The following is a 27496-nucleotide window of genomic DNA, read 5'->3' on the forward strand; positions in this document are numbered from 1 at the left end:
AGAATATGTCATATATTTGGCAGTTAATTTAGAAGCATTAAACACTGCAAGTGATCCAAAACAGGTCTGTGGCAGGTTCTAGTTGCTAGGCTATTCATTTGCAAACAACCTTAAAGGATATGTAATTTGGGTGAAATAATTTGTTTTTTATTGTGTTTTACCTATAGTCGACAGAGGTACGTTCTTGGAGACACAGCAATGCAGAAGATGGCCAAGTCCCATGTTTTCTTAAGTGGTATGGGCGGTCTTGGTTTGGAAATTGGTAAGTAGTATTTTTATTCATAATTTTATATGACACTTTGAGCAATGTAAGTTAAAGAATTTAATTTCTTTCCCTTGTATATATTATTTTCTATAAAGGAAGTTAGATCCAAACCCTTGAGAAGATTCAGTTTTGATTCTTTTGGTAACACTATTTCTTTTCTTTCTTTCTTTTTTTTTTTTATGATTAATTATTTATTTGAGAGGGAGAGCAAGCAGGAGCAAGGAGGAGGAGCAGAGGGAGGAGCAGGTTCCCCACTGAGCAAGGAGCCTGACCTGGGGCTCAGTCCCAGGACCTTGGGATCATGACCTGAGTCAAAGCAGACACTTAACCAACTGAGACACCCAGGCACCCCTTGACAACACTATTTCACTATAACACTATATACTGTTAATATTCTTCCACAAGGAACCAGGGGCGCCTGGGTGGCTCAGTTCGTTAAGCGACTGCCTTCGGCTCAGGTCATGATCCTGGAGTCCCTGGATTGAGTCCCGCATCGGGCTCCCTGCTCGGCAGGGAGTCTGCTTCTCCCTCTGGCCCTCCCCCCTCTCATGTGCTCTCTCTCATTCTCTCTCTCTCAAATAAATAAATAAAATCTTAAAAAAAAAAAAATATTCTTCCACAAGGAACCAGTAATGACTCTTTTGCTTCTCTTTGTTATGATAATAGCCATTAAGGATCATTTCTCTTTGTTTTTTTTTATTTCTGTATCTTTAATTCATTATGATAGAGCACACACACATATATTTATAACAGCCTGTCTGAAATAATACACTAAAATTTTAGTGTATTATACCTCAGTGTGGTATGATAGAAAATTTAACTTTTTCCTTTTTGTTTGTCTGCATTTTCTAAGGAACTTATATTTCTTAGGTAGTAAAAAAGTTAAAATTATCCAGTCAGAGATGTGACCAAGCCCCATCAAAACTGTCTAATATATGTTTTTAATATTAAGCTATTCCTTTCTCTTTTTCCTTCATAGCAAAGAATCTTGTTCTTGCAGGAATTAAGGTAAGTGAGTAAATGTCCTTGGTTAAAATAAGTGTTTGTTGTGAACTTTTTTTTTTTTTTTCCTCATCATTAGTGGTAATATTGTTTACACTTTGGCCTAATTATTGCTGCTTCTTCATTTAGTAGCAAAATTGTTTTAATGCTGTATTTTCCTCCTTTTAAAAAAACTATTACAGAAAATTTCAAAATTATATGACAATATAACAAAATCCCATGTATCCATCATGCAGCTGCAATTATCTGCTCATAGACAAATTTGTTCCATGTTATCTCTTTCCCATTCTCCACTGTTGCCCAACCACCAAATTATTTTGATACAAAACTCAGACATCCACATAGGGGAAGGGAAGGAAAAATAAAATAAGATGAAAATTGAGGAGGAAACAAACCATAAGAGACCCTGAACTCTGTGAAACAAACTGAGGTTGCTGGCGGGGGGAAAAGGGGGGATAATTATGTGATGGGCATTAAGGAGGGCACTTGCTGTAATGAGCACTGCATATTTGCAACTGATGAATCACTAAATTCTACCTCTGAAACTAATTAAAAAAAACCCATATACATCCTATTATATCATCCTTAAATATATTAGTATATATCTCTAAATGATAATGGTGCCTTTTGAAAGCATAACCACAGTACCATTTTCACACCTAAAAATGTAACCAATTCCTTAATAGCATTGTCTTAGTTAGCTATTGCTGAAAACAAATTACCCCAAAACTTAACAACTTAAAATTTATCAGGGCCATCTTAGCTGGTTCCTCTGTTTGAGGATCTCTCATGAGGCTCCAATCACGATATTGGCAGGGCTGCAGTCATCTCCAGGCTAGGGAAAGAATCTGCTTCCCAAGCGTGCTCACATAGTGATTGACAGAATTCACTGGCAAGGCTGTTCCACTTCATATTCCTACTTCATTTCCTTGCTGGCTCTTGGTTGGAGGTTACCCTCAGTTCCTTGAAATGTGACCCTTTCCATAGGACAGCTCACCATATGGCAGTCTGCTTCATCAGAGTAAGCTAGCAAGAAGACAAGAAAGGAAATGTATTAGCAAAACAAATCAGTCTTTTGTAACCTAATTTCAGAAGTGACATTCCATTATCTATGCTTGTTTGGTAAAAGCAATTCACTAGTTTATGAATGTAAGGAAAGGGAATTACACGAAGGCCTGAGAAACAGGAATTGGGAGTCATTGGGGCTAAATTATAGCTTGCCTACCTCAATCATCAGATATCTAGTTAGAGTTCAAATTTTCCCAGTTGTCTTATGAAAATTTTATTTGTTTGGTTCTAATCGGGATCCAAGTCAAGTCATATACTGAACTTGATTTCTTTCGATGTACAGATTTCCCTTCCCTGATTTTTTTTCCCCTTAGAATGTACTTGTAAATGAAACCAGGTCATTTATCACATGTACCTCTGCCCTTGTATTTCCTGTAAACTGGTAGTTCTATCCAGAGATTCAAATTCAGATTTGATTATTTTGGCACTGCTGCTTCACAGATAATTTTATGTTTTCTCATCAGGAGGAAATCATAATCTGCTGGCCTTGTTTTTATGATTATTACTAGCTATTAATGATCATTGCCTAGATTCATTATTTCATTAAGGATAATGATATTCTAATTCTGTCATTTCTTTTTGATTTCTTAGCTGGAATAATATTTTAGACAATTTTCCATTCATCACATATTTGGTTTCACTAAAGTGTAGTTTGTACATGCATAAAAGGCAGGATAAATACTTGATTTTTTTTTCACCCTTTATTTACCAGGTTTCAAAATCAGTAGTTCCTATCATCCCCCAACAGTAACTAGTGAACTTGTGTGGCCTGTGTGTGTACATGAACATCATGATAAATGTGGATTTGAATATATATGATTTGTTTTGATCCAGTATAATAGTTATTATTCTTGTTGATGCTTAAATCATTTCATCTTTGCTTATTGGGATCTTCATCAAGTTCTGGAGTCCTTTTGATACAACCCTAGTAGTCTTTGTCACTGATGGTAAAGTCTTTTCAGTGGACAGAGCTAGAAAATTCATCATAAGTGAACACTGAAATTTCTGAGTTTCACGTTTAGGATGATAGCGTATCTACCTCTTTAATTTTGTTATTTTGTATTTGTATCTCTTGTCTTACTCTAAGGGTTTGAGTCTTAATGACATGGACCTAATTATGTATTTGCTTTATCCTATATTATATTATACCTATTTATGACATAACTTCAGCATAACAATTTCAGTATTTTTAATAACAGTATAATTATTGAAATCACTTTATGATTTTCTTTTTTATCCTTAGGAAAAATCCCATCTAGATTTGGCAGGCAAATTAACTACTGTTTAGAAAGTAGTAGTAGTGGATTTTTAGGGATCACTTTTTTAAATTTAACGTACTTTTACTGTTATAAGACTTACATGATTCAAAGTAGAAATTATAGGGGCGCCTGGGTGGTTCAGTCGGTTAAATGTCCAACTTGTGATTTCGTCTCAGGTCATGATCTCAGGGTTGTGAGATCAAGTCCCACCCTGGGCTCTGTGCTGGGCATGGAGCCTGCTTAAGATTCTCTCTCTGCTTCTCCCTCTACGCCCCCAGCCACATGCTCTCACTCTCTCAAAAAAAAAAGACAAAAGTAGAAATTATAAAGCAAGGTTTATTCAGATAAGTCTACCTTCTCTCTACTCAATTCCCTCCTTCCCTTATTAGATTGCCCACCTTTTTTCATGTTTTTAAATATAAGCAAATGCATACATACACATATGCAATCTGTGTATGTATATGTATACATATTTATCCCACATGCCTTTCTTAGATGAAGTGCCATACTTGCCTCCACCTTGCTCCTTATCACTTAACAACATATCCTGGGATTACTCCCTAATGATAAATATATATATTTCACTCTTTTTTTATAGCTGCATGGATATACATTGTATGGATGTATCATATATAATTACCCCGTTCCTTATTGGTGGACATTTTTATTATCTTTGGGTCTTTTCTATTAAAAATAGTGCTACAGTTAATACTCCTGTACTTAATGTCTTTTTGTATCTTTCCCAGTGTGTCTTTGTGATAGATTCTTAAAAGTGGGATTGCTGTGTCAAAGAATAAAACACATTTTGCTAGAGATTGCCAAATTATTTTCCATTGAGGTTATTCCACTCTACATTCCCACCAATAATAGAATGCCTGATTCACCTCATTCACCAATAGAGTATATTATCAAACTTTTGGATTTATGACATTCTGATGAATGAGCTAAGGTATTCCATTCTTGAACAGGGTTAAACCTGCTTAAATACTTTAAAGGACCATATGCATTTCTTTTTCAGTATACTCCCCGTTCCTATACCTTGCCCCATTTTCTGTAAGACCTCTAATATAAGTTAAAAATGTTCTTTCTGGTTAGTCATCTTGTTATCTTACTTTGAACGTAGAGCATTTGGAAATGTTTGTGAGTTCTTTTGATTTTTTTGTATTTTGATTAATATAACGTGCTACTTCCCTAAATTAAAATTCTCTTAAGGGTTAAAGTAGTTTTTTCATTAATTTTCCTGGGTTTCCAGATGTATATGGTCATACCTTCTGTGAATGAATCCATTCCCAATTCTTAAGCTTTTAATTACTTCATATTGTCTAATTACACAGGATAATTCTGATACAATATAAATGGTATTGGAGATAGTTGTCTTATTCCTGACTTTAACAGAGATTTTTCTCTTTTTCGAAGGCACTTACCATTCATGATACAGAAAAATGCCAAACATGGGATCTAGGAACCAACTTCTTTCTCTGTGAAGATGATGTTGTTAATATGAGAAACAGGTGAAGATAGGATATTTTGATGTATTTTTGTAGGATTTTTTTTTACTCTTGCAATTACTTAGAATATTTTCTGTGCCCAGAACAGAACTGTGGACTCATCACCATAAATTCACATCACCATAGAAAATAAGTGTTAACATATACTTTTTAATTCTTTATATTTGTGAAATTTTTAAGATATTCATATTGCTACCTAGAAATGAATTTAAGATTGTTAAACATCATTATTAATCCTGAATTATTAAAAGACGTAATGAGCTTGGAACCATAGGGGTACACTTTGAGATTATATGGCTTACTATGGATATATGACAGTATACTACATCTCAAGATTATGTAGTTTTCTGTAAAGATAAGCCTTACCTTCTTTCTTCCTGTATAGTTTGTTAAATTTTCATTGAAATTTTCTAACATTCAGGTTTCTCTGATATCGTCAAAGTGTCCCAAGTATGAGGGATTGGGTTATTGAACGAAAGAATTGTAAAAGTCTTTTTTTTTTAGGGCTGAAGCTGTACTTCAACATATTGCAGAACTAAATCCATATGTTCATGTCACATCATCTTCTGTTCCTTTAAATGAAACCACAGATCTCTCCTTCTTAGATAAATACCAGGTTGGTACTCTATTTTATATTAGATGTTATTGACAGATTACAAGGCAGATTGTTAAGTATTATTGTAGTATATAATTAATTAAACCTAGTCTCTTGAGCAGAACAGAAAATTTTAGGTTAAAAGACTTCCTTTGGAGTAATACCTTTCAAATGCTCCATTTTAGGGAAAGGGCCTCAGAATTACTGACAAAACCATTACATTTGACTAATGACCATATACATGTGGAAACCCAGCTACTTTCACGGTAATGTTCATAAAAAACTACCCAAAACTCAGTGGTTTCTAGCAACATGTATTTCTTTCTCCTGCATCTGCATGTCAGTTGGAGTTCAGCTGTTCTAGGCTGAACTCAAATTGCAGAGTCTGTGTTTTGTTCCATATGCCTCTCTTCTAGAACGAGGAGGCCACCAAGAACATGGTGTCACGGCAATAAAAGAAATGCAAAAGGGCAAGTCCAACTATCTAAACACATTTCAAGCTTCCGTTCATGTTACTCCCATTAATATTTCATGGGCCAAAGCAAGTCACATGGTCAAGCCCAAAGTTGAGCAGGAAAGTACACTCTGCTCTTCTAAGGCGATGGGCAAAGGATGATGTATAATCCGATTGCAGAGGAATAAAAAATGCAGATCAACATTCAGTCTACTTCTCAACACCTAGATGTTTTAAAAGTGATTAGGTTGACCCTGATTTTCTCTGTGATTAAATTATGATATTGCCCATTTAGGGAGAAACACTCCTGTGTTTCACTTTTACTCTGTACTTTTGACACTGTGTGACCATATGTGTATGGGTTTTTCCCCCAGCCAAGCAGTTCTGCAACTCCCTGGACACCTAGTTCAGTGTCCTGCAGTTCAATTCCATTTTGACACTATCTATCTGGAGAAGATAACTTCGCATCCCACACATTAAGGATTCATTCCCACAAGAACCCCTTCTTTGCCCCGTTTCTGACATGAATCACAAGTCCAGGTTGTTACTCTGTGCTTCTGAGGACTGGCTATATAAATCACAGGTTCCCACATTCCCTTCCTAGGGTCCAATTAATTTGCCAGAGTGGCTCACAGAATGCAGGAAAACAGTTTACTTACCAGATTGGTTTATTAAAAAAGCTGTAAGTCAGGAACAGTCAGATGGAAGAGATGCATAGAGCAATGTATGAGGAAAGGGGCACACAGCTTCCATGCCCTCTCCAAGTATGCCACCTTCCCAGCACCTCCATGAATCTGGAAGCTCTCTGAGCCCCTAGTTCAGGGATTTTTTTATGAAGACTTCATTATGGAAGCACAACTGATTAAATGATTGATCTTTAGTGATTAAGTAAATCTCCAGCCCCTGTCTCCTCCCTGGAGGTCTGAGACATAGGGCTAAAAGTTCTGACCTTCAAATCACAAGGTTGGTTCCCCTAATAATCAGCCCCCATCTTTAGGGGGCTTCCAAAAGTCATTTCATTAATCTACACTCCGGTATAGCTGAAAGGGGCTTATTATGAAAAGATGTTATTTCACCTTTATCACTCTGGAGCTAATTCAGGATTTGGGACAAAACTAAATACTATAACAAAAGATGCCTTGATAGCTCTTATATAGGAACCTTGGATGATGACCAAAAGATATATTTATTATTATAATGTTAATATCATACCAATTTAAAAACCAGTGTAGACTTCCATTCTGGACTAGATAACTTGAAATCCATCTTCTACAAAGATGGGTAATAGACTTCCTAAATCAAACTGTTTAATAGACTTCCTTTTATTTTTTAATTTTTTTATTGAAGTATAATTAACGTACAATGTTATATTAGTTTCAGGTATCTAGCATAATGATTTGGTGATATCCTGGAATGCCAGAAAGAAACAAACTAAACAAATACAGAGGAATCTACCTTCAACAAAGCCATAGTATATTCCAGTATATAAAGCCCCTTTGAAGATGAGTTCAGGATACAAAATAACAAGACAGGAAAAAATAGTGCAGTGTGATCAAGAGTCAGTGGATATAAAAAGAATAGAATTAACCTCCAGGAATTTCAGATAATAGAATAATTGGATAGGGTCTTAAAAATATAGGTGTTCAAATTGACTGAATCTTAAAAGAAGGAATTAAGTATATAATATGGAAATAAGTCCTTATTAAAAACACTCAGGCAGATGTGATAAAGAACCAGTAGAACATTTAGAAATGAAAATATAGTCTTAAAAATTAAAACTCACTGGGTAGATTAAACAGTGGATAGATGCAAATGGAGTAAGAATTAGAGAATTGAAAGAGCTGAGGAGATTACTGAGACTATAGCCCATAGAAATTAGAATAAGTATGAAAGAGAAGTTAAAAGAAATGAGAGCTTGGGGCACTTGGGTGGCTCAGTCAGTTAAGTGTCTGCCTTCGGCTCAGGTCATGATCCCAGGACCTGAACCCCCACATCAGGCTCTGCTCAACAGGGGGTCTGCTTCTCTCTCTCTCTCCCTCTGCCCCTCCCCCCCGCTCATGCGCATGTACACTCTCTCTCTCTCAAATAAAAATCTTTAAAAAAAAAAAAAAAAAGAAATGAGAGCTTGAATGAAAAGGTTCAGTTCATGAGATTAGATTTCCAGAAGGAGAGTATTAGAAAAAAGCAATATTTGAAAAAATTTTGGCTGAGAATTTTCCAGCATTGATGAAACACAAATTAGATTCAGTGAATGATGAGTCTAAGATTTGATTTTATTCTGTTTACAAATTTAGTAAGTTAGCCTGTTACTATTATTGGTTGCTGGCAGAAAACATGAGATTCCTGGGTCAGAGACTCAGGACTTTATTACTCAGAGCATGCATGGTAAGAAGTATGAGTATTATGAGGCACCTGAATGGTTCAGCTCAGTTCTTGATCTCAGGGTTGTGAATTCAGGCCCCACGTTAGGCTCTACACTGGACGTGGAGCCTACTTAGGAAAAAAAAAAAGAAGTATGAATATTATATTTGCCTCATTTCCTCTTGCCTTCCCCCCAAACCCACTAGTCTAGTGCAGAGGACTCAGTGGATGTCTGCACATATAATGGGTTCCTTTTGAGAAGAGGAACACTGAGCTTGGGAAACCTGCTGTTTCATAGCAAGCAACAAACAGGCTTGCTCTTTGTTCCAGAGGAAATCAATACCTCACACAAAGCACAAAGCTTGCACAAAGCAAATATAATCCTGAGAAATGGCCCAAGAATGGTCAAGAGCCTTGGATTCATGGCAGACCCAGTTGAGACATGTACAAAAAGTAAGAGACCCATGGAGGAGAAATATCTCCCTACAGGAAGCACACCGTATTCTGAGCTAGATAAATAAGAATAAATCCACACCTGGATATTTGTAGTGAAAGTGAGTTATCCAATTCATGGGAACTAGCAGCAAGAAAAAGTCTGGATTGAGAGTCTAGTTCTGCTTTTGCCACTTGATAGATGAATAATCTTAGGAAAGTTTTTGACCTTTATAAGTTATTTAAGATAAGATCTGATTATAAAAGCTCTCATTATCTCACAGGGTGATGATAAAAAGGTAAGCATTGACCATTATAATTTGCTATTTTAAAATAACAACTTGGTGGTTTCACTAATGATACTGTCATAAAGCAAAAGTTGTTGTATTGTGAATCTGTTGAATATATGAAGTAAAAGCAAGCTAAGCCAACTAATGTAATATGAAATATGTTATTTTTATTTTTGCTATCCCATAATTCTGCAGGTTTTAACCTAGGATGGAGTACAATTGAATAGTATTTTTTAATAAGAAAAGTAATGTGTTTTTAGCATAATGCAAACTAAAATGCCTCTGATTTAGAAGTGTATTTTTCCAAACTAATTGTTTATTTTCTAGTATTTAATTTCTTATATTCTTCTTAACAGTGTGTAGTATTGACTGAGATCAAACTTCCGTTGCAGAAGAAGATCAATAACTTTTGCCATTCTCATTGCCCTCCAATTAAGGTAATAGTATCATTTAATAATGACATGTAGTTAAAGAAAGAACACTTTCACTGTTAGAATTTGTAGCTTTTCAGTGGGTTATATAAGAATTTTTTTTTTTTTTTACAAAAATGAGGACAATCAGTTATATTTTCCTCTTTAATTTTGGCATCATATTCATTTCCTGTTTTTAAAACCAAGATCTAAATTTTAAATTTGCCTTATAGCAAATTGCCAAAACTAAGGAAGAATTAAGGTTAGAAATGGAAAGGATAGTAAATATTGAATTCATCATCTAACTTTAAATATGGCGTAATGGTGGTTTTCAGGAGGTTTATTGGTTCTTGTAAGAAATATTCATTGAGCATCTGCTACAGATACAGTTGTAGGCACTAAGAATACGTGAATAGGACATACAAATTTTCCTACTCTAGAAGATTATCATTCAGTAAGGAAGATACATAATAAAAAAGCTAGGTAAAGAGTAAAGTATAATGTCTGCATGATGTTGGGATGGGGACCAGTGCTGCTTCTCTTAAATTGAAGGTCAGGGAACTCCTCTCTGAGGAGATGACATTTGAATAGAACCCTGAATAATGATAAAGAGCCAGCTATGGAAAATGTGGGAAAGAGCATTCAAAGCATGAAGAACAGCAAGTATAAAGACTTGTAAGTGTTAAAATTTGCTTGGTGTGTTTAAGGAACAGCAAGAAGCAAGCAAGACCAAAATGGAGTTTGGGTAAAGAGGAGAGTAGTGTGAATACAAGTTACCAGAGGATTAGGTTCAGAGAAGTACTTTAGAGGTACTTATATAGCTTATATAACTTTGAGGATAGCTGAGTTTTAAGCCCATGATTTTGGCCTGATTTATGTTTTTAAAAGATCACTTTGGATATGCTGTATGGAAAATAGTCTAGAGCAGTAGTTTTCAAAGTATGGTCCAAGGATACTAAAAATTCTTGAGATCTTTTCATGGGGTCTGCAAAGTCAAACTATTTTCATAATATTACTAAAATATTATTTGCTTTTTCACTCTGATTCTCCTACGGGGTACAGTGGAATTTCCAAAGTCTAGATGATGTGTAGTGATACTATTGCTTTGACTGCTAATGGAATGTGTGTGTATTCTTGTGTTTTAAATGTTTCTCAGTTTTAATCTCTAACACAGCAAATATCAGTAGTTATAACCCAAATAAATAAAAGCTCTTTCAGTCCTCAATAATTCTTAAGAACATGAAGGAATCACAAAATCAAAGAGAAAAGAGAGCCGTTGAATTATAAGAGTAGAGTAGAGGCAACTAGTAGCCTAGTGAGAGATGCTGGTGCCTTATTCAAGAGAGGTAGAAATAGAGATTTTAAGAAATCATTGAATTTGAAGTATGAGAATGGATGAATATGAGTTGTGAAGGAAAGAATGATCAAGAATGACATCTAGATTTTTCTGGAGTAATTGAGTCATGGTGACGTTGGAAAGACCGGAAATAGGTTTAGATTGGAAAAATCGTAATTTATCCTGTGCAGTTACATACATATTACTAGCTCTACCTCCTTTGTGGGGTTGTATATGTTCCTTTGGAAAAAGGAAAAAACTATTTGTTCCTTTGAGGTAGGCACTAAGCCAACAATCATACTCTATTAAATAGATGTGCTAAAAATTTTTGGATTGTGCTGTTTACATAACATATTTACGTTCTGTGCAACATTTGTGCTGTGGTTCACAATTCAAATTAAACAGATGAATAAAACATAGGATAGTGAGTAAACTTAGGGCACAGAAGTTTTACAAAATAATTACACTGAGTTATGAACTAAAATCTTTGTTTATGTAATTGATATACATAGTCCTACTTGAAAGTTGTTTTGAAAAGAAATTGTCCTCAAGTTTGCAGCTTTTAAAGTTAAAAAGTTTCTAAATTTCTGCTCAGTTTTGTTTCATAAAAAATGCTTTGTATACCTATTTTGATAGTAAAGGCAATACATGATCCAGTAGGAGGTAGTCTTCTATTAGCTCTTTCACTACTTTATGTAAAAGTGGTATAAATTACTTTAATGGGCTACATTTTTATGTCCAAATATGAATAGACTTTAGTTTTTGTTAAAAAAAAAAAAAATCACGGGGCGCCTGGGTGGCTCAGTTGGTTAGGCGACTGCCTTTGGCTCAGGTCATGATCCTGGAGACCTGGGATCGAGTCCCGCGTCGGGCTCCCTGCTGAGCGGGGAGTCTGCTTCTCCCTCTGACCCCCCAACCTCTCATGCTCTCTGTCTCTCATTCTCTCTCTCTCAAATAAATAAATAAAAATCTAAAAAAAAAAAAAAAAATCACTTTATACAGGATCATACGTGTTACAGAATAAGAATTTTTCTTTATTATTTTTAACTCTAAAAATAACTTTGAACACAAAAACAGTTTCTTTACAGATTTTCAGAATGGAGTGTCTGTATATAAAAATCACTTTTAATAAAGCGATGATTAACGATTGTGTTTAAGAATCTGATTTTTACCTCTCTTGACTTTGATGTATACTGTCAGTTCCTCAGTCCTTTTCTGTTTATTGCCTCCATTTTCAGCTTTTAGCTCTGTTCTATTTTCCATTAACTCTACTTTTGGTGAATGGACCCTCTTTTTATTTTCTCAAATGAAAAGTAAAAATTTACTGCTAAAACCATTAAACCAAAATAACCATTTCTTAAATACTTTGCTTGATTTTTAGGGCAAGGAAAGAATTCTTGTTATTTAAAAATGAGAGAATGTATTATGATGATGTGCTGCATCTTCTAATTGTGTAATAACACTTATCCAGTCCCAAATGCCAGTATCCTTGATTCCTGGTCCAATTTACAGACAAATAATGTATTTTATTTGTGATTCACTTTATATCCCAAAGGATAATCTTTTGTTTGTTTTTGTTTTGTTTTTTTGTGGGGGTTTTTGGATAATCTTAATTATAAATAAAGTTGTCATTGAAGGGGCTTAAAATAGTAGAAATGGATGGAGGTTTTCTCTTTATGTAAATAGATAAGCTTGAACTTGTTTTTTATCATTTCACAGTTCATCAGTGCAGATATACATGGAATTTGGTCACGGTTGTTTTGTGATTTCGGTGATGAATTTGAAGTTTCAGATACAACAGGAGAAGAGCCAAAAGAAATTTTCATTTCAAATATAACACAAGTATGATTGTATATATATACATATATTATTGTATATTTATATGATTGATTTTTTTTAAGGTTGATGTGAATACAATTTTTTAAAAGGTGATATTAGCAAAATATTTAATATGCAATATTTTTCATTTGTTTTACGATATTTTAAGGTAATTCATGAGGGAATATTGTGTTAATTTCTTGATTGTATTATATTAAAACTAAATTTAAGTTAGGATATTACAAGAGTATCTGGATTCCTTCTAACAATAATAGATAGATCAACATTTACTTATGTCATAAATTTTAATTTTAATTTTGTTCAGTGTTGTGCTCCTGTGGACATGAAGTGTGATTCAATGTTTGCTGAACTGTGTTTATTGTGTCAGATCGTAGATGTACTAAGTATGTCATGAGTCACCTGGCCCAACACTTGACTGCAGGAGGATGAATGCTTAAGTCATTATAGACAAAAGCTTTTCTAAAATTTGTTATATTTCTAAAACATCATTTGGAGGAGGAAAAACGTGTAAGAATTAATTACCCTTAAGATCAAAAAGTATGAACTTTCTAACCACATTCTCTTCATATAAGCTTAAGTTTTTTATTCCCTAAAAGAATTGGAGAAATCATCATGGTCAATTTCTGCTACTGGTTTTTTAGTCTAAATCATTACATTTATTTGCATTCTTTCTAATCAATTTACATTAAAGCTCAAAAGAAGCCAAATGTCAGGAAATAATATACTTTGACCTAATAGTGTATGTGCTTCTATCTTTATGCTTGATTTTTAACCCAGTGTAATGTTGCCTTTACACCCCTTTCTAAGAAAATGCTAAAAAAATCATTCTGTCTCTCTCCTTACAGAATGATTTTTTTATTCAGCCTCTAACCTTTGTACTTGTTTTTAGTTTTGTCCCTGAGAATATCATACAGTTAGAATAGGCTCCAGGGTATAGTATGGATTCTTGTATTGCATTGGTATTTTCTTTTATTGAATAGTGCACAAAGTATGAAGGTTATCCATAAAGAATTATAAAATACCATAAATGTTCCCATTTAACTTATCTGCAAATTATTCCTCTTTTTTAATAAAATCCTTACGAATTTTATTCTTCTTGAGACGTTAGTAAACCCACATTAGGTTAGTTTTATCTACATGTTTGTGATCATAATTTTGTTCTTTTCCAAATTACTAAGCCACAGGAGACTTTTTGGAATCCTCACAATTATGAAAGACAGAATGACAATTCTTTAGGTTTTATGTAGATTAAATTATTATTACCTTACTCAAGAAGTGTGTTGGATTACATGTAGCTAGGAAATTTCTGGGCCTTTGACCTATTTCATCCATCCTGTTTGGTAAGATAAGCCAATTTCTTCCTATTTTTATCCTGGTAAGCTGGGGTACATGATATTTTTTTCCTTTAAGTGTTGGGGAGGCTTTAAACTACCAGTTTCCTGGCTTTAAATTTCTATCCTTCTTTCTTGTATTTCTTTAATCTTCAAAGTTAGACTCATCTTTTTTTGCACAGAGTTTTTTGTAACATGACTTTAAAATTTAAATTTGATGACTTTGAATGTCTTTTAGAAGTCACAAAAATCTTTTTATCTGTGAAATATTTGAACTCCCATGTAGAATCTCTATCTCCCCAAAATATAAAAATTATATTTTAAACATTCATAATAAAATAAGATGATCATTACTTTGTGATAATTCTTAAAAGGCTTGCTTTTATTAAGTATCTTTACTAAGTGTCTTTGTATTTTGATTGTTTTGAGAATTTTATGATAGCATGGTCTCTTTTGTGTGAGATTTGAAATTTGTACAAAAAAGGTATACATGAACTTGTCTTTAGGCTAATCCTGGCATTGTCACCTGCCTTGAAAATCATCCTCACAAGCTTGAGACTGGGCAGTTTTTAACATTTCGAGAAGTTAATGGAATGACAGGCTTAAATGGATCTACACAACAAATAACTGGTAAGTTCATGTGTTTTATTAATTCATTTCTACTTACTTGTTATTCAGCACTTAAATAACTCAGACAGTCTACTCAGTGTTGAGAACACAGCATTAACTCAGACAAACATGGTCTAGTTCTTGGCCTCAAAACATTCAATCCAAGTGAGGAGATGTTTGCATTAAGCAGTGATGGTATAAAGAGAGTACAGGCATTCTGGGAACTCTAAATGTAGCAAAGAAATCTACCCAGTCTTGGTACAGCAGCAGTGGGGACAGAGTATCTTGATTAAAAAATTAAGATTGCATTGACTTAGGAAGGTGGTGAAAAGAACATTCTATGCAAAGACATATAATAAAAGACAGAACAGTTCAGGGGACTAAAAAAATATAATATGGCAGTGCTGGCAGTGGGAGTTGAGATAGCAAAATCTTAAGGTATTTAAGAGGAAATTTCATAATCTCATATAGTAAGTAAGCAAAGATTCCAACATGGGGAACTTATTTATTGATTTAGGGAGGGCAAGAAATGGAGGTTTTGGAGAGAAGATAATGCAGACAGCTTAGGCTCGTCAAGTAAGGTGGCAATGAACTATACAAGTGGAGACATGTTTTTGTTCAGTGGCTTGGATGGGTAAAAAGAATGAATGGATGTTATTGCAGGCAAGTTTGTGGGTTTGTTGGCAAAAAGTTGAAGAAATTCGGGGTTTTTTTAATAGACTAAGATGAGATCATTGTCCCAAGGAAAGGAAAGGTGCCAAGGTCAGAGATTTGAGGAGAGTAAATATTTTAAAAAATAGAAAGATTATCAAGCTTCATTTAGTGCCAGTTTGAAGTTGAAGATAGTGAATTTTTAGTGAATTTTTGCATAGTTTGTGATTTTCTTCCAGCCATGTTTAAAAGAGTTAAAGACATTGCCAGACATCTTGTAACTCAAAGATGGCATGTTTATACCTGTTAGCTAAAAACAATTCAGGTTTATCTTTAGGACATTTGGAAGTCTTAATTATGTAATTACTGTATAGACTGGTAAATGGATTACTTTTTTCTTGTAATGACTGCAAAATGGATCCTTAGGAGAGAAAAAATTAGTCCCTATTATGAACTCTTTATACTAAAACAATTTTGGATCTACAATTAGTTAAGCATCTTTGGTAACAAAATTACTGGATTTTGTTTCCCAGACTATATCCAGATATGTAAAATACAGATTAGATCGATATTAAAGAATTTTTATCTGCTTTTGCAAAAATTGACTCAACTAATCATTTAGGGTTATTGTTATTTTGGGGTCTATACAATGGGGGATTGTGATGGTTCAGAATCTTGAGGCTTACGTATAAAATGTTCCATTTGTCTGCCTATCTACTCATTAGCAAGTACCACACTATATGTTAGTATTACTTATATATAATTAGTTATCAATATTAGTGATGGGGCACCTGGGTGGCTGTTGTTAAGTGTCTGCCTTCGGCTCAGGTCATGGTCCCAGGGTCCTGGGATCGAGCCCCGCATCGGGCTCCCTGCTCAGTGGGAAGCCTGCTTCTTCCTCTCCCACTTCCCAGGGCTTGTGTTCCCTCTCTCGCTGTCTCTCTCTCTCTGTCAAATAAATAAAATCTTTAAAAATATATATATATTAGTGATTGATGTTTTATAAAATATTTTAATATCTAGTGATAAGCACCCTTCATTACTATTTTCCCCCTCTGAGTTTTCTTGGTTATTTTTAAGTCCTTAAGTTCACACTGGAAAAATAGCCTGTCTCGTTTTCCACACTTTCTGCCTCCTACAAAAAAGATTTATAATGGGATCCTCTAATTTTATAAATTAGGAAAAATTAACATCTTTATCATGATAAATCTTCAAATTTGAATACCTATATCAGTATATAATGGTTTTCTTATTTTTCTTTTAGTGGTATCACCATTTTCTTTTAGCATTGGTGATACTACAGAACTGGAACCTTATTTACATGGAGGCATAGCTGTCCAAGTTAAGACTCCTAAAACATTTTGCTTTGTAAGTATTTTTTTTTTTTTTTTGCTTTAAATATATTTCTTTGCAGAAGAAAAATGGCAGAAGAGAAAAAAGTAATAAAATGTTAACCGGATGGTTAATTTAGGAGCTGAACAGATTTTTGGTTTTTAATTTGTACCCACTTTGAGGGAAATGAGATCAATTTAAGGAAATAAACTGGATATCAAGATTTATATTTCAATTAAACTCACTTATTTACGTTTTTAAAGTAACAGGAATATTTTATTTGTCATACTTGTCAGTTCAGGTTTTTAAATTTTAATTTCAAGAAAGAGTGTATATGTTGGAAATGTAAAGTAAGTCCTATAACCTGGCATTGAAAGGAAAATGTAAATATCTAAATAAAGAGAATATAGTAGGGACACCTCAGTGGCTCAGTCGGTTAAGTGTCTACCTTCTGCTCAGGTCATGATCCCAGGGTCCTGGGATGGAGTCCCACACTGGGCTCCTTGCTCAGCAGGGAGCCTGTGTACCAAGGAACTAAGAAGTCTCTTGCAGCTTAAATCCACAGGCCACTTCTCATTATAAGCTGTCTACTACATCTCTATCTTTTCTTGCAAGTTCTCAAGGTTTAACTTGATTGCCTCTTCTTTTCCAGAACAATTATTAACCATGGTCCTCTACAAGGCTTAGTCCAAACCAAAGTTTAAACAAAACAACAGATTAAAATACAGTTCATCAAATCTGCCCCTGCATTATTTCCTCTTGCCAGTGTCCCCAGTTTTTAATTATGCCCCAGGTTTATGGCCCAAGCAAATTTCAGATTGGGTGGGTGTTTTGGGGGGATGGTTGGTTGGTTGGCTGGGTTTTTTGGCCTTCGTGTGTTCTTTGCTCCACACAGATAATTTCAGCTTTTGAGTATTTATTCAGGTCTTGTCAGGCTAACAGTTAATCTTGATAATTTGATATCAAAAAAATATGGTAGCTTTTTGATTAAACAGATTTTTTCAAGTATACAGGTGTTTTCACCAATTCTTCCCAAATATAGTATGTACAGCAGGTTGTCTCATTGCATTTAACATTTAAAAAATGATGTGTAGCAATTAAAACAAGGGACAGTGGGGAGTAGTAGCTCTTTTATATTTCAATTAAACCATATTAGCCCAACCATCCATATTTATTTCAGACCTTTGGGAGAGATGCATTCCTTTTAGTGCTCTATATATTTTGTTAAGTAATCACTTACTTGCTCTGAAGTAATAGTTTTTGTTTCTTTTAAGGAACCATTGGAGACTCAGATAAAACATCCAAAATGCCTTATTGCAGATTTTAGTAAACCTGAGGTAAATAAACGCTTTGTAGGTTTGAAAGAGGCAGCAGAGTGGGGGTTGGGAATTGGTAAGAGACATTATAAAGTTAAAGTAGGGTAACCATGTATATACCTTTCTGTCAGGTTTTTTTAATAAAGGTTGGATTCACATATCTAGGGTTAACTCCCAAGAATTAAAAACAGGAATTTATACCATGGAAAAATATTAAAAATAATAGAAAATGTTTTACTTTAATAATGATATGCTAGCTTTGGCAATTAAAAAAATGATTTCAATAATTTATGCAGATGATCTTACTAAAAGATTTCTGAACGATGTAGAGTTTTATATGATACATGTTTCTTCCTAAAAACCTTGGAAGCATTTATTCTGTTCTTTTAAATCCCTGAATATAATTTTGTAGCAGTGAATGTATTTGTGATAAGGAAAGACATATTAACAGTTTCCAAATTGTAAATGTTGATCAGGAAAAAGGATTAGGTGATACTGATCTTGTACAGATGGTTTTTTGTTGTTGTTGTTTAGTTGATAATTACTCTTTCATATGGATAATGTACTAAAAACTGGTTATACTACCTGGGATTGACACTTGGATCTGTTGCTTAAATATAGCTTCATGGTCTTGATGTCAAGCTGTTTAACTTCTCTAAGCTTCAGCTTCCTTATCTGTTAATTAGAGATAATAGTAGTATTAAGGTTATTAATTTATTGTAAGAAATAATATTTATGAAGTGTTAGCACAGTGCCTGTCTAGCACGTATTATACTCTCAATAACTGTTGACCAATTTTTAATGTTCTAAATAGGCACCTTTACAGATTCACACAGCAATGCTTGCCTTGGACCAGTTTCAGGAGAACTGTAGTCGCAAGCCAAATATTGGGTAACGTTTTTTGTTTGAAATAACTTTTTTCCTTACTATAAAAGCAGTATTTTAGAAATGATAGTTTAAAAAATTTAAAAAGTAACTAAAGCCCCTTATAGTTGCAACACTACTAGATACACGGAACTATGTAAACATTTATTATAACCTTCTGTTCTTTTTCTGGTGGAAGTGGAAATAACAATTTATAAAAATGGAATTAAGCTAAATAAGAATTTTCCCATTTTGAAGTCTTCAAAAGCTACAACTTCCTAAAACAAAAAAATCTGAGAATTATTGAATTATGAGTCCACTATGTAATTTTTTCCTTTCTAGCCTATTAAGTCAGAGGTATTGTTGCAAAAAGTTTTTGCCTTGTCAGTTTAAAACTAAATCCTATTTATATACCATCCTTAGGTAAACATGATTTTTAATTAATGTATTTATGAATCAGTTACCTTCAAGTCAGGGAAGCACTTCATGCTACCTGCTGGCAAAATTCCACTTTTTTTCTTACATATTTCTTAAATTTTAGTTTTGAATATGACTTGCTGTTTATAGCACTTGAGAAAATTGAAATTGGGGTGCTTCATTTTGAATCCTAGGTGCCAACAAGATTCAGAAGAGCTCTTGAAACTAGCAACGTCTATAAGTGAAACCTTGAAAGAGAAGGTGAATATTCAAAGTTATGGCCATCAAAAAAGGTGTAACATATAAACATTCTGTATATTAATATTCTCTTAACTTTCAGATCCCAGCTTTGCTGCTTATTGACTCTGTGACAGTAGGCATGTTACTTGAATTTGTTCTGCTTTAATTTTTAAATCTATAAAATAGGGTTAACCTACCTCAGAGGTTATTATGAACACTAAGTGATTTAATTTTGTGAAGTACTTAGAAGAGTATGTGGCATATAGTAATTACTATTTGCTGTTGCTGCTATATTTTTAGTATTAATATTATCTCTTCTGATTTACTTTGTTAACCCACTGAAACTCACTGTATAAAGTTAAGCTTTCCTATAAATCATCTTTTATCCATTATTTATTCATATCTCTTAATTGCATTTTGCATATCATGTTTGGACATCTCACCCAGAAAATGGCTTTTTCATGTTACAGTGCCAGTGCCTGCTGGCCCAATAGTTTCATTTTAGCAGATACCAAAATAGCAGCGTTTGTGCAATTAGTTGAAAATTTTATTGTTTTCGTTATTATACTATAAAAAGGAGGAGGAAATGAAAAGTCTTAACATTAGTGGTTAAGTAGAAAATGATCTCATATTTTACGTGATTAAACAAAGAAGGAAATAATGTACTGAAAATAGTGAGTCATTAACCACAAGTTAAAGGCCTTTTATGCATATTTAGTGGTTACAGAAAAGTGTGAAAAGCTACAAATAGACTGATGAAGATTGTGATTAAAAGGAAGGATATGATTAAGGATTCATCAGGTTTATTGAGATGAAACTTAGATAAAGAAAATTTCACCCTTTTTAGATAATACAGTACACAAAATTCTGTATAAATTAAACTGTACACAATTAAGTCAAAGTGTACAGTCATGTATCCACCACCATCAAGAGATAAAACATTTTCATAATGCCAAAAAATTCCCTCATGCGTCTATATAGTCATCTCCCTCTCCCCCAACCAATCCAAGCAACCAGTATAGTTTTGCCTTTTCCTTAGAATGTCATGTAAATGGAATCATGCAATATGTAGCCTTTTGAGTCTGGATTCTTTTACTAAATGTAATGAATTTGAATTTCATCCATGTTGCATTTTCATTTGTATTTATTGTTGAGTAGTATTCCATTGTATAGGTATACCACAATTTGTTTTCCCCTATAGCAGTTGGTGGACATTTGGGTTTCCAATATGAGCAATTATGAATAAAGCTCCTACACACCTCCATACGGATTTTGATGTGGACATATGTTTTCATTTCTCATGGGTAAACACCTAGTAGTGTATTACAGAGTCAAATGATAGGTATCTGTTTAATTTTATAAGAAACTGCCAAATTGTTTTTGCGGAGTAGCTGTACCATTTTTGCATTTCCACCAGAAATGTATGAGAGTTTGAATTGCTCTGTATTCTTTCCATAATGGTGTATTATCTATTTTTTGATTTGAGCCATTTTAAAGTGTGTGTATTGGTATCTTGTTTTGGTTTAAATTTGCATTTTATTGATGACTATGAATTTTGTACCTTTTCATGTGCTTATTTGTCATTCCTGTCTCTTCTTTGATAAACTGTTCTTTCAAATCTTTGTCTGTTTTTTAATTAGGTAGGTTGTGTTCTCATTGGTTGAGAGAGTTCTTTATATATTCTGGGTATCAGTCCTTTATGGGATACCTGTTTTACAAATATTCTCGTCCAGTCCGTGGGTTGTCTTCTCATTTTATTACAGTGTCTTTTAAAGAGAAGTTTTTTATTTTGATAAACTTCAGAGTTTCAGTTTTTTTGTATGTGGTTGTACCTCTTTTTAAGTCCAAGGTCACAACTTTTGTCCTGTGTTTTCTTTGAGAATTTTTATAGTTTTGTGAGTTCATTTTTGTATACATGCCAAGTATAGGTCAAGTATACATAACTTACATTTTGAATTCATTGGGTACAGTTTTGTGAGTTTATTTTTTTTTATGAGTTTATTTTTTTATACCTTGCCAGGCATAGATTAAAGTTGATTTTTTTTTTGTATATGAACATCCAATAATTCTAGCCTATTTGTTGAAAGGATAATTCTTTCCTTATTCAATATTCTGGGTATTCATTGTCAGTAATTTATTGAACACATATGTGTAGGGCTACTTCTGAACTCAGTGTTATATCTTCTATTGGTTGTTTCTGTCCTTTTGCTAGTACCATCCTGTCTTGATTACTATAGCTGTATGGTAAGTCTTGAAATCAAGTTTGGTCTCTGTTTCTTAGAGCTCAAAATTATGTTTTTTTTCTGAGTTCTTACATGTTTTAAATATTTTCGGTAGCCTCCATGCTTGAAAGACAACTTGGCTGAATATAAAATTATAGGCCTTACTTTCTTCAGTGGTATCTTGCTTTGTATTTGAGAAATTTGTTGAAAAATATGATGCCAGCTTAATTTTCTTATTCTTATAAGTAGACCAGACTACTGGTCTGGTCTTTTTGCCTTGTGACTTTGTATATTTTTTCATCTGTAAAGTGTAATAATTTTACCTGGTTATATCTCAGAATTGATCATTCAGTCCATTTTCCTAGGTATACTATGAGCCCATTTTGATACATAGATTCAGATTTTATTTATTTTTCCCCTTTTGGTGGTGGGTCGGGGGGAGTGTTTGCTGGTGGAATGGATTATTTTGGTACTTAGTTATTAAATTTCCGACTCATGGTGAGGGTTTTTTTGTGTTTGTTTTCCCACATCTCCCAAATGTTCGTTAAGGATATATAATTCACTCAATCAAATTTCCTCTGCCTTGTGATTAGTTTGGAGGAGAAATTTTCAGGAGCTGAAATGTTTTGATTCTAATTTTCTGCTTCCTTCTTTCATAACTTTGGTATAGTAAATTGGTTTTTCTGCATATTTTTGGTTCAGAGTAAGGGTTTTGCATGCTTCAGATTACTACTTCTAAAACCCCTATTCTCTTAGGATACTGGGGTTTCTTTAATGGATGGTTTTTTGGGGTTTGGGGGTTTGGGGTTTTATTTGTTTGTTTTGTTTTTTTTTTTGGAGGATAGCTGTTGGTGTCTTGTGGAACTCTTTGAGTTCTGCCAAATCCTTAACTTCCTCTCTTATTTCTTGTTTTAGCCTTCTGTGTCAAAGGATGTCTCCCTCTTTCTATTTATATCATTCTCTCCCAGATAAATTCTTTCACCATAGCCAGTGCTGAGATCTGCTAGATTTCATACATTTTCAGTATTTTTTGCACTTAGTATGGGGCTTTCTGTTTTCTTAGAATGATTTGCCAGTAGGCCTTTCATTCTGTTTTCTGTGGTTACACACTTCCTGCTCTTTGTGCAGCCTTGCAACAGTATGATGTCCAGAAGTGGTTTTGTTGGAGGTTAGAACTTATTTTTCTATTTACAGGTAATTTGAGGTTCATAATGTTCTGTTTCTTAGTAATACTGAAACTCTGCCACTGGTTTATTTCTCTTCTTGTGGATAATGTGGATATATACCTATTTTTAGAGATTGTGTGGGGAAATTCAGGTTTAGGCTGTTGTCATTATCCTAAGGCAACCAAATATTGCCCAGATTTGGCTGTTTGTTAATTAAAAAATAATAGAATCTTGGGAGATAGTGTAACCTAATGGTCTGTTGGACTTTTGGGGTTCAGATTCCATTTCATTAGCTATAAAATCTTAAGTAAATTCCTTTTTCAAAGTTTCACCTTTCTCATTTGTATGAAAAAAATTATATTTCCTAGGATTATTTTGCAAATTACATGTGGATTTAATATAAACTCACAGTAGGTACTCAAATTACCTGCTTCTATTCACATTCTCATCATTGTTTTTAATATTATCACTACCACCAGTATCTCTGCCTTCAGAAATGGCACAGCTTAAATGAAATCATAATCTGAGTTGAGTTTAGTGCTAAGTAGTTGAAAAATGAAATCTAGAACAGTGAAATGGAGTGGGTGGAATAGTAAGTAGATAGTAACCTCTTTTTGTATCACAAAATGCACATGTAGTGTTATTTTACATAGGATTTCAAATCACTTGAATCTTATCGTTAAGATTAAGGTTACGGGCGGGGCACCTGGGTGGCTCAGTCGTTAAGCATCTGCCTTCGGCTAAGGTCATGATCCCAGGGTCCTGGGATCAAGCCCCACATCGGGCTCCCTGCTCTGCGGGGAGCCTGCTTCTCCCTCTCCCCCTGCTTGTGTTCCCTCTCTCACTGTGTCTTTCTCTGTCAAATAAATAAAAAATCATTAAAAAAAAGATTTTATTAAGATTAAGGTTACTGGTGTTGAAAGAACAGGAAGAGAAAGAGAAGCCAGAGCTCATGAAGAGATCTTTCTGACAAATAAGAATTGTGCTAATAGCTCCAGAATCCAATTCTCCAATATTTCCTTAAAAATACTAGTAAAAAAGTCTTTTTCAAGAAACACCATTTCAGTTTTTAAGTATGATAATGAGAACTTCATGGTGATTGGTTCTTAAATTAGTATGAAAAATTGCCATTACTCAATTTTTTTTCTAACAGTGTATTGCCTCATTATTTTTGACCCTTTTACTTTTTATTTACCACTTCAAGCACAAACTGATAACTCCTTATCATTTTTTATGGATCAATTTATCTTTATTTTCATTTATTTAGAATCAAGGTTTTCCCATAGTTTTCATTAAAACACTTTTTAAAAAATTCTGGTTGTTTATAAATATTGACTGACATCACAAAACTATCTGGTCTTTAACAAAAACTGTAAATGGTAGATATTCCAGTTAATCTTAAATCTTGCCCTAGTGTAATATAAAGATTCAGAAAGCAAAAATGGGCAGTTACTGGTATAGAGAAATACTGCTTATGGTAACTAACATGCATTTGGATCTTTTATTATGAGATTGGAACTTTTTTAGGACTTAAAATCTATTTAATAGGGTAATTGAGTAGCTTTTTTAGAAGTTAAGCTACAGTAATTTAATAATTCTCACACTAAGCCATTGAAATTTTGAGTGTCTTTGTAAAAACTATTGATTATTGTCTTTCGTGGCTTGTGTTTCAGCCAGAAGTAAATGCTGACATTGTGCATTGGCTCTCTTGGACTGCTCAAGGTTTTTTACCCCCACTTGCTGCCACAGTAGGAGGTGTTGCCAGCCAAGAAGTATTGAAAGCCGTGACAGGGAAGTTTTCTCCGTTGTGCCAGTGGGTTAGTTCTGTATTTTAATATTTTTTTATACTTAATGTTGAATTTCCCACCCATACAATGAGTGTTTGTTATGAATTATCATATTAATATATTATAAAAGCAACCTTAAAATATTTTTTGATGCATGAGTTAGATGTGATATGCCACCAAAATTTAATTCTCTAATTGAAACTGACAAGATCATTGGTTGAGGCTATTGGAATATAACCCAAAGTTGCATTCTAGGATGTATTTCCCTCATTTGTGAGAGTGAAGGAATGAATTTTCTACCCTTATACTTAGTTTCTAGTACTATTAGCTTAGCATTCATGGGCTCTCAGGACTTTTAAACAGTTCCATTGAATCTTTGGGCATCAAGAATCTTCAGAATCCCTTCCTAGGTTTACACTAACGGTAAAAACATGGGAGTGGTGTAAGTTTGAGAACTATATATATAGGGTAAAAACATCTCAAGAAGGAATAAAAAAAAATCCTTTCTGTTACCAAAAGGAATAATTGGCAGAGGTTATCAAATGATACTCTTCGGGCCCTTTCCTTTTTGAAAACACTTTAACGTTTTGAATATAACATTTATCTTTTTTTATGTTTTAAAAAATATCCACATAATGCTATTTTGCTGCTGAATTACTTGATTTATTTTAACACAGAGTACAAGTTCAGTTGTAAATGTCTGGTTTAGATACAGCTGTTAACAGTATGGGGAATATAAGTTAAGTGTTATTAATATAGATTCTGTGTTATCATTAAATAAACAACCATTTAGTTATATTCAAATTTAGCCACATAAATAACTTAAATGAAAATGAGAGTGAATTCTTTTTTTAATAAACTTTAACTTGATATTTTTTTAAATGCTAAAATTGTGACTTCCTAAATCATTTCCTCTGTGGTATATGTAATTATAAATGACATAATATACCCAAGCTGGAAAATAAAACAGTAGGTACTTTCTGATCTAAAAGTAGTCAGATTACTTATTCAAATGTAGCTGAAATTGAATGGGGTTCCCAGAGTTTTTATGTAATTGTAAATAGATTTGGAGGTAAAATTTCCTTTTGTTTGTTAAAATTAGAATATACCATTTTTAAGATAGGTAAGTGACATGAATCAAATTATATCTTTTTAACAGTTCCTTTAGATTTAATCATTTGTTTTAATGAAGTAATATAGGTATGTATATTATATAAAAAGAAATGATTTTTTTTTATGTATTTTACTCAGGATTGGCATTTTTATCATTGTTTTCCTTAATGATTATTAAATAACTACAGTAGAGAAAAACTACTTTTTTTTTTTAGCAATTTAATGTTTATACATAGTAAATTGTGTTTTTATCTTCTACTTTAAAGTTATACATTGAAGCAGCAGATATTGTTGAATCTCTAGACAAACCTGAACGTGAACAGTTTCTCCCACGGTAATTCTGAAATTTTTCTTGCTTTTTTCTTAGTTGAGTGTTTGTAAGAGGCAACTAGGTTAAAAGAATTTTTTCTTGAATATGCATTTGTTTTAGATGTATTTTCTCATAACTTGTTGACTTCTACAGTCATTTTTTTCTCTACTTAGAGGTTATTTTTTTTTTTTTTTAAGATTTTATTTATTTGAGACAGAGAGAATGAGAGACAGAGAGCATGAGAGGGTGGAGGGTCAGAGGGAGAAGCAGACTCCCTGCTGAGCAGGGAGCCTGACGTGGGACTCGATCCCGGGACTCTGGGATCATGACCCGAGCCGAAGGCAGTCGCTTAACCAACTGAGCCACCCAGGCGCCCCTACTTAGAGGTTATTTTAAGTGTCAGAATAATGCAATATCTTTACCACTTTATAAATAATGAATGTAAAATTTTAAAGTGTATGCCATGAAAAAAGCATTCAAAATACTATTCTGAATTTAGATGAAAACAATTGCTATCTGCAACTTTTATTTGTATCAGTCATTCTTCATCTTTTTGAATCACAAATCTCTGAGAATGTGATAAAAGCTTATGGATTCATTCTCTCCAAAATTCACATAACCCAAAGTTCTGCCTTTAATTTAGGTGTATTAACAACTCCAAAGCCCATAGACTTCTCTAGGAACCTTTATTAAAAATCCCTACCTGGGACACCTGGGTTGTGTGGTCAGTTAAGTGTCCGACTCTTGGTTTCAGCTCAGGTCATGATCTTAGGGTTGTGAGATCAAGCCCCACGTCAGGTCCACATTCAGTGTGGAGTCTGCTCGAGATTCTCTCTCCCTTCCCCCCTCCCGTTCATTCTCTCTCTCTCTCTCTCTCTCTCCCCCCTTTCAAATAAATAAATAAATCTTAAAAAAAAAAATCCCTCCCTCACTTGATATCAGGATCATGAGATCCAGCCCGGCCTTGGGCTCCACACTGGGTGTGGAGCCTGCTTAAGATTCTCTCTCTCTCTCTCTGTCCATCCCCCTCCATTCATGTGTGCATGCTCTCTCTTTAAAAAAAAAAAATTCCTACTTTAGAAAATTGTTTTTTCTAGATAAACTGAGGTCACCTTTACTTAAGTCATTTGGATATAGGATATTAAATCAAATGGAGAAAGGAAAAACTGATTTCTTAATGGGGTTTTTGTCTTTCAAATAAGATAATTTTCTTTTAGATTGGAGGAAACTCAGAGTATTCTATTTAAAGTACAGCATTAAATTGGTATTAACAATAGTGAAACTAATCTTAATAATGTTTTTATGCCTTTCTGGTTTTT

The 27496-nt window shown here is 33.7% G+C and overlaps 1 protein-coding gene across 2 annotated transcripts in view; it reads left to right on the plus strand.

Moving 5' to 3' along the window:
- UBA6 (ubiquitin like modifier activating enzyme 6) overlaps positions 1–27496 on the plus strand; it is an 84157-nt gene that overhangs the window by 23391 nt on the left and 33270 nt on the right. For both annotated transcript variants that reach the window (XM_035004883.1, XM_035004885.1), the window contains exons 3-15: positions 168–262; positions 1245–1273; positions 5011–5105; positions 5607–5718; positions 9591–9671; positions 12700–12822; positions 14657–14780; positions 16675–16778; positions 18017–18079; positions 18873–18949; positions 19534–19600; positions 24641–24784; positions 26134–26201. In XM_035004883.1, coding sequence (XP_034860774.1) covers positions 168–262; positions 1245–1273; positions 5011–5105; positions 5607–5718; positions 9591–9671; positions 12700–12822; positions 14657–14780; positions 16675–16778; positions 18017–18079; positions 18873–18949; positions 19534–19600; positions 24641–24784; positions 26134–26201 — 1182 coding nt within the window. The remainder of the gene's footprint in view (positions 1–167; positions 263–1244; positions 1274–5010; positions 5106–5606; positions 5719–9590; positions 9672–12699; positions 12823–14656; positions 14781–16674; positions 16779–18016; positions 18080–18872; positions 18950–19533; positions 19601–24640; positions 24785–26133; positions 26202–27496) is intronic.

Source organism: Mirounga leonina, unplaced genomic scaffold, assembly GCF_011800145.1.
Source record: "Mirounga leonina isolate KUSES-001 unplaced genomic scaffold, KU_Mleo_1.0 Mir_129, whole genome shotgun sequence".
NCBI classification, from domain to species: domain Eukaryota; kingdom Metazoa; phylum Chordata; class Mammalia; order Carnivora; family Phocidae; genus Mirounga; species Mirounga leonina.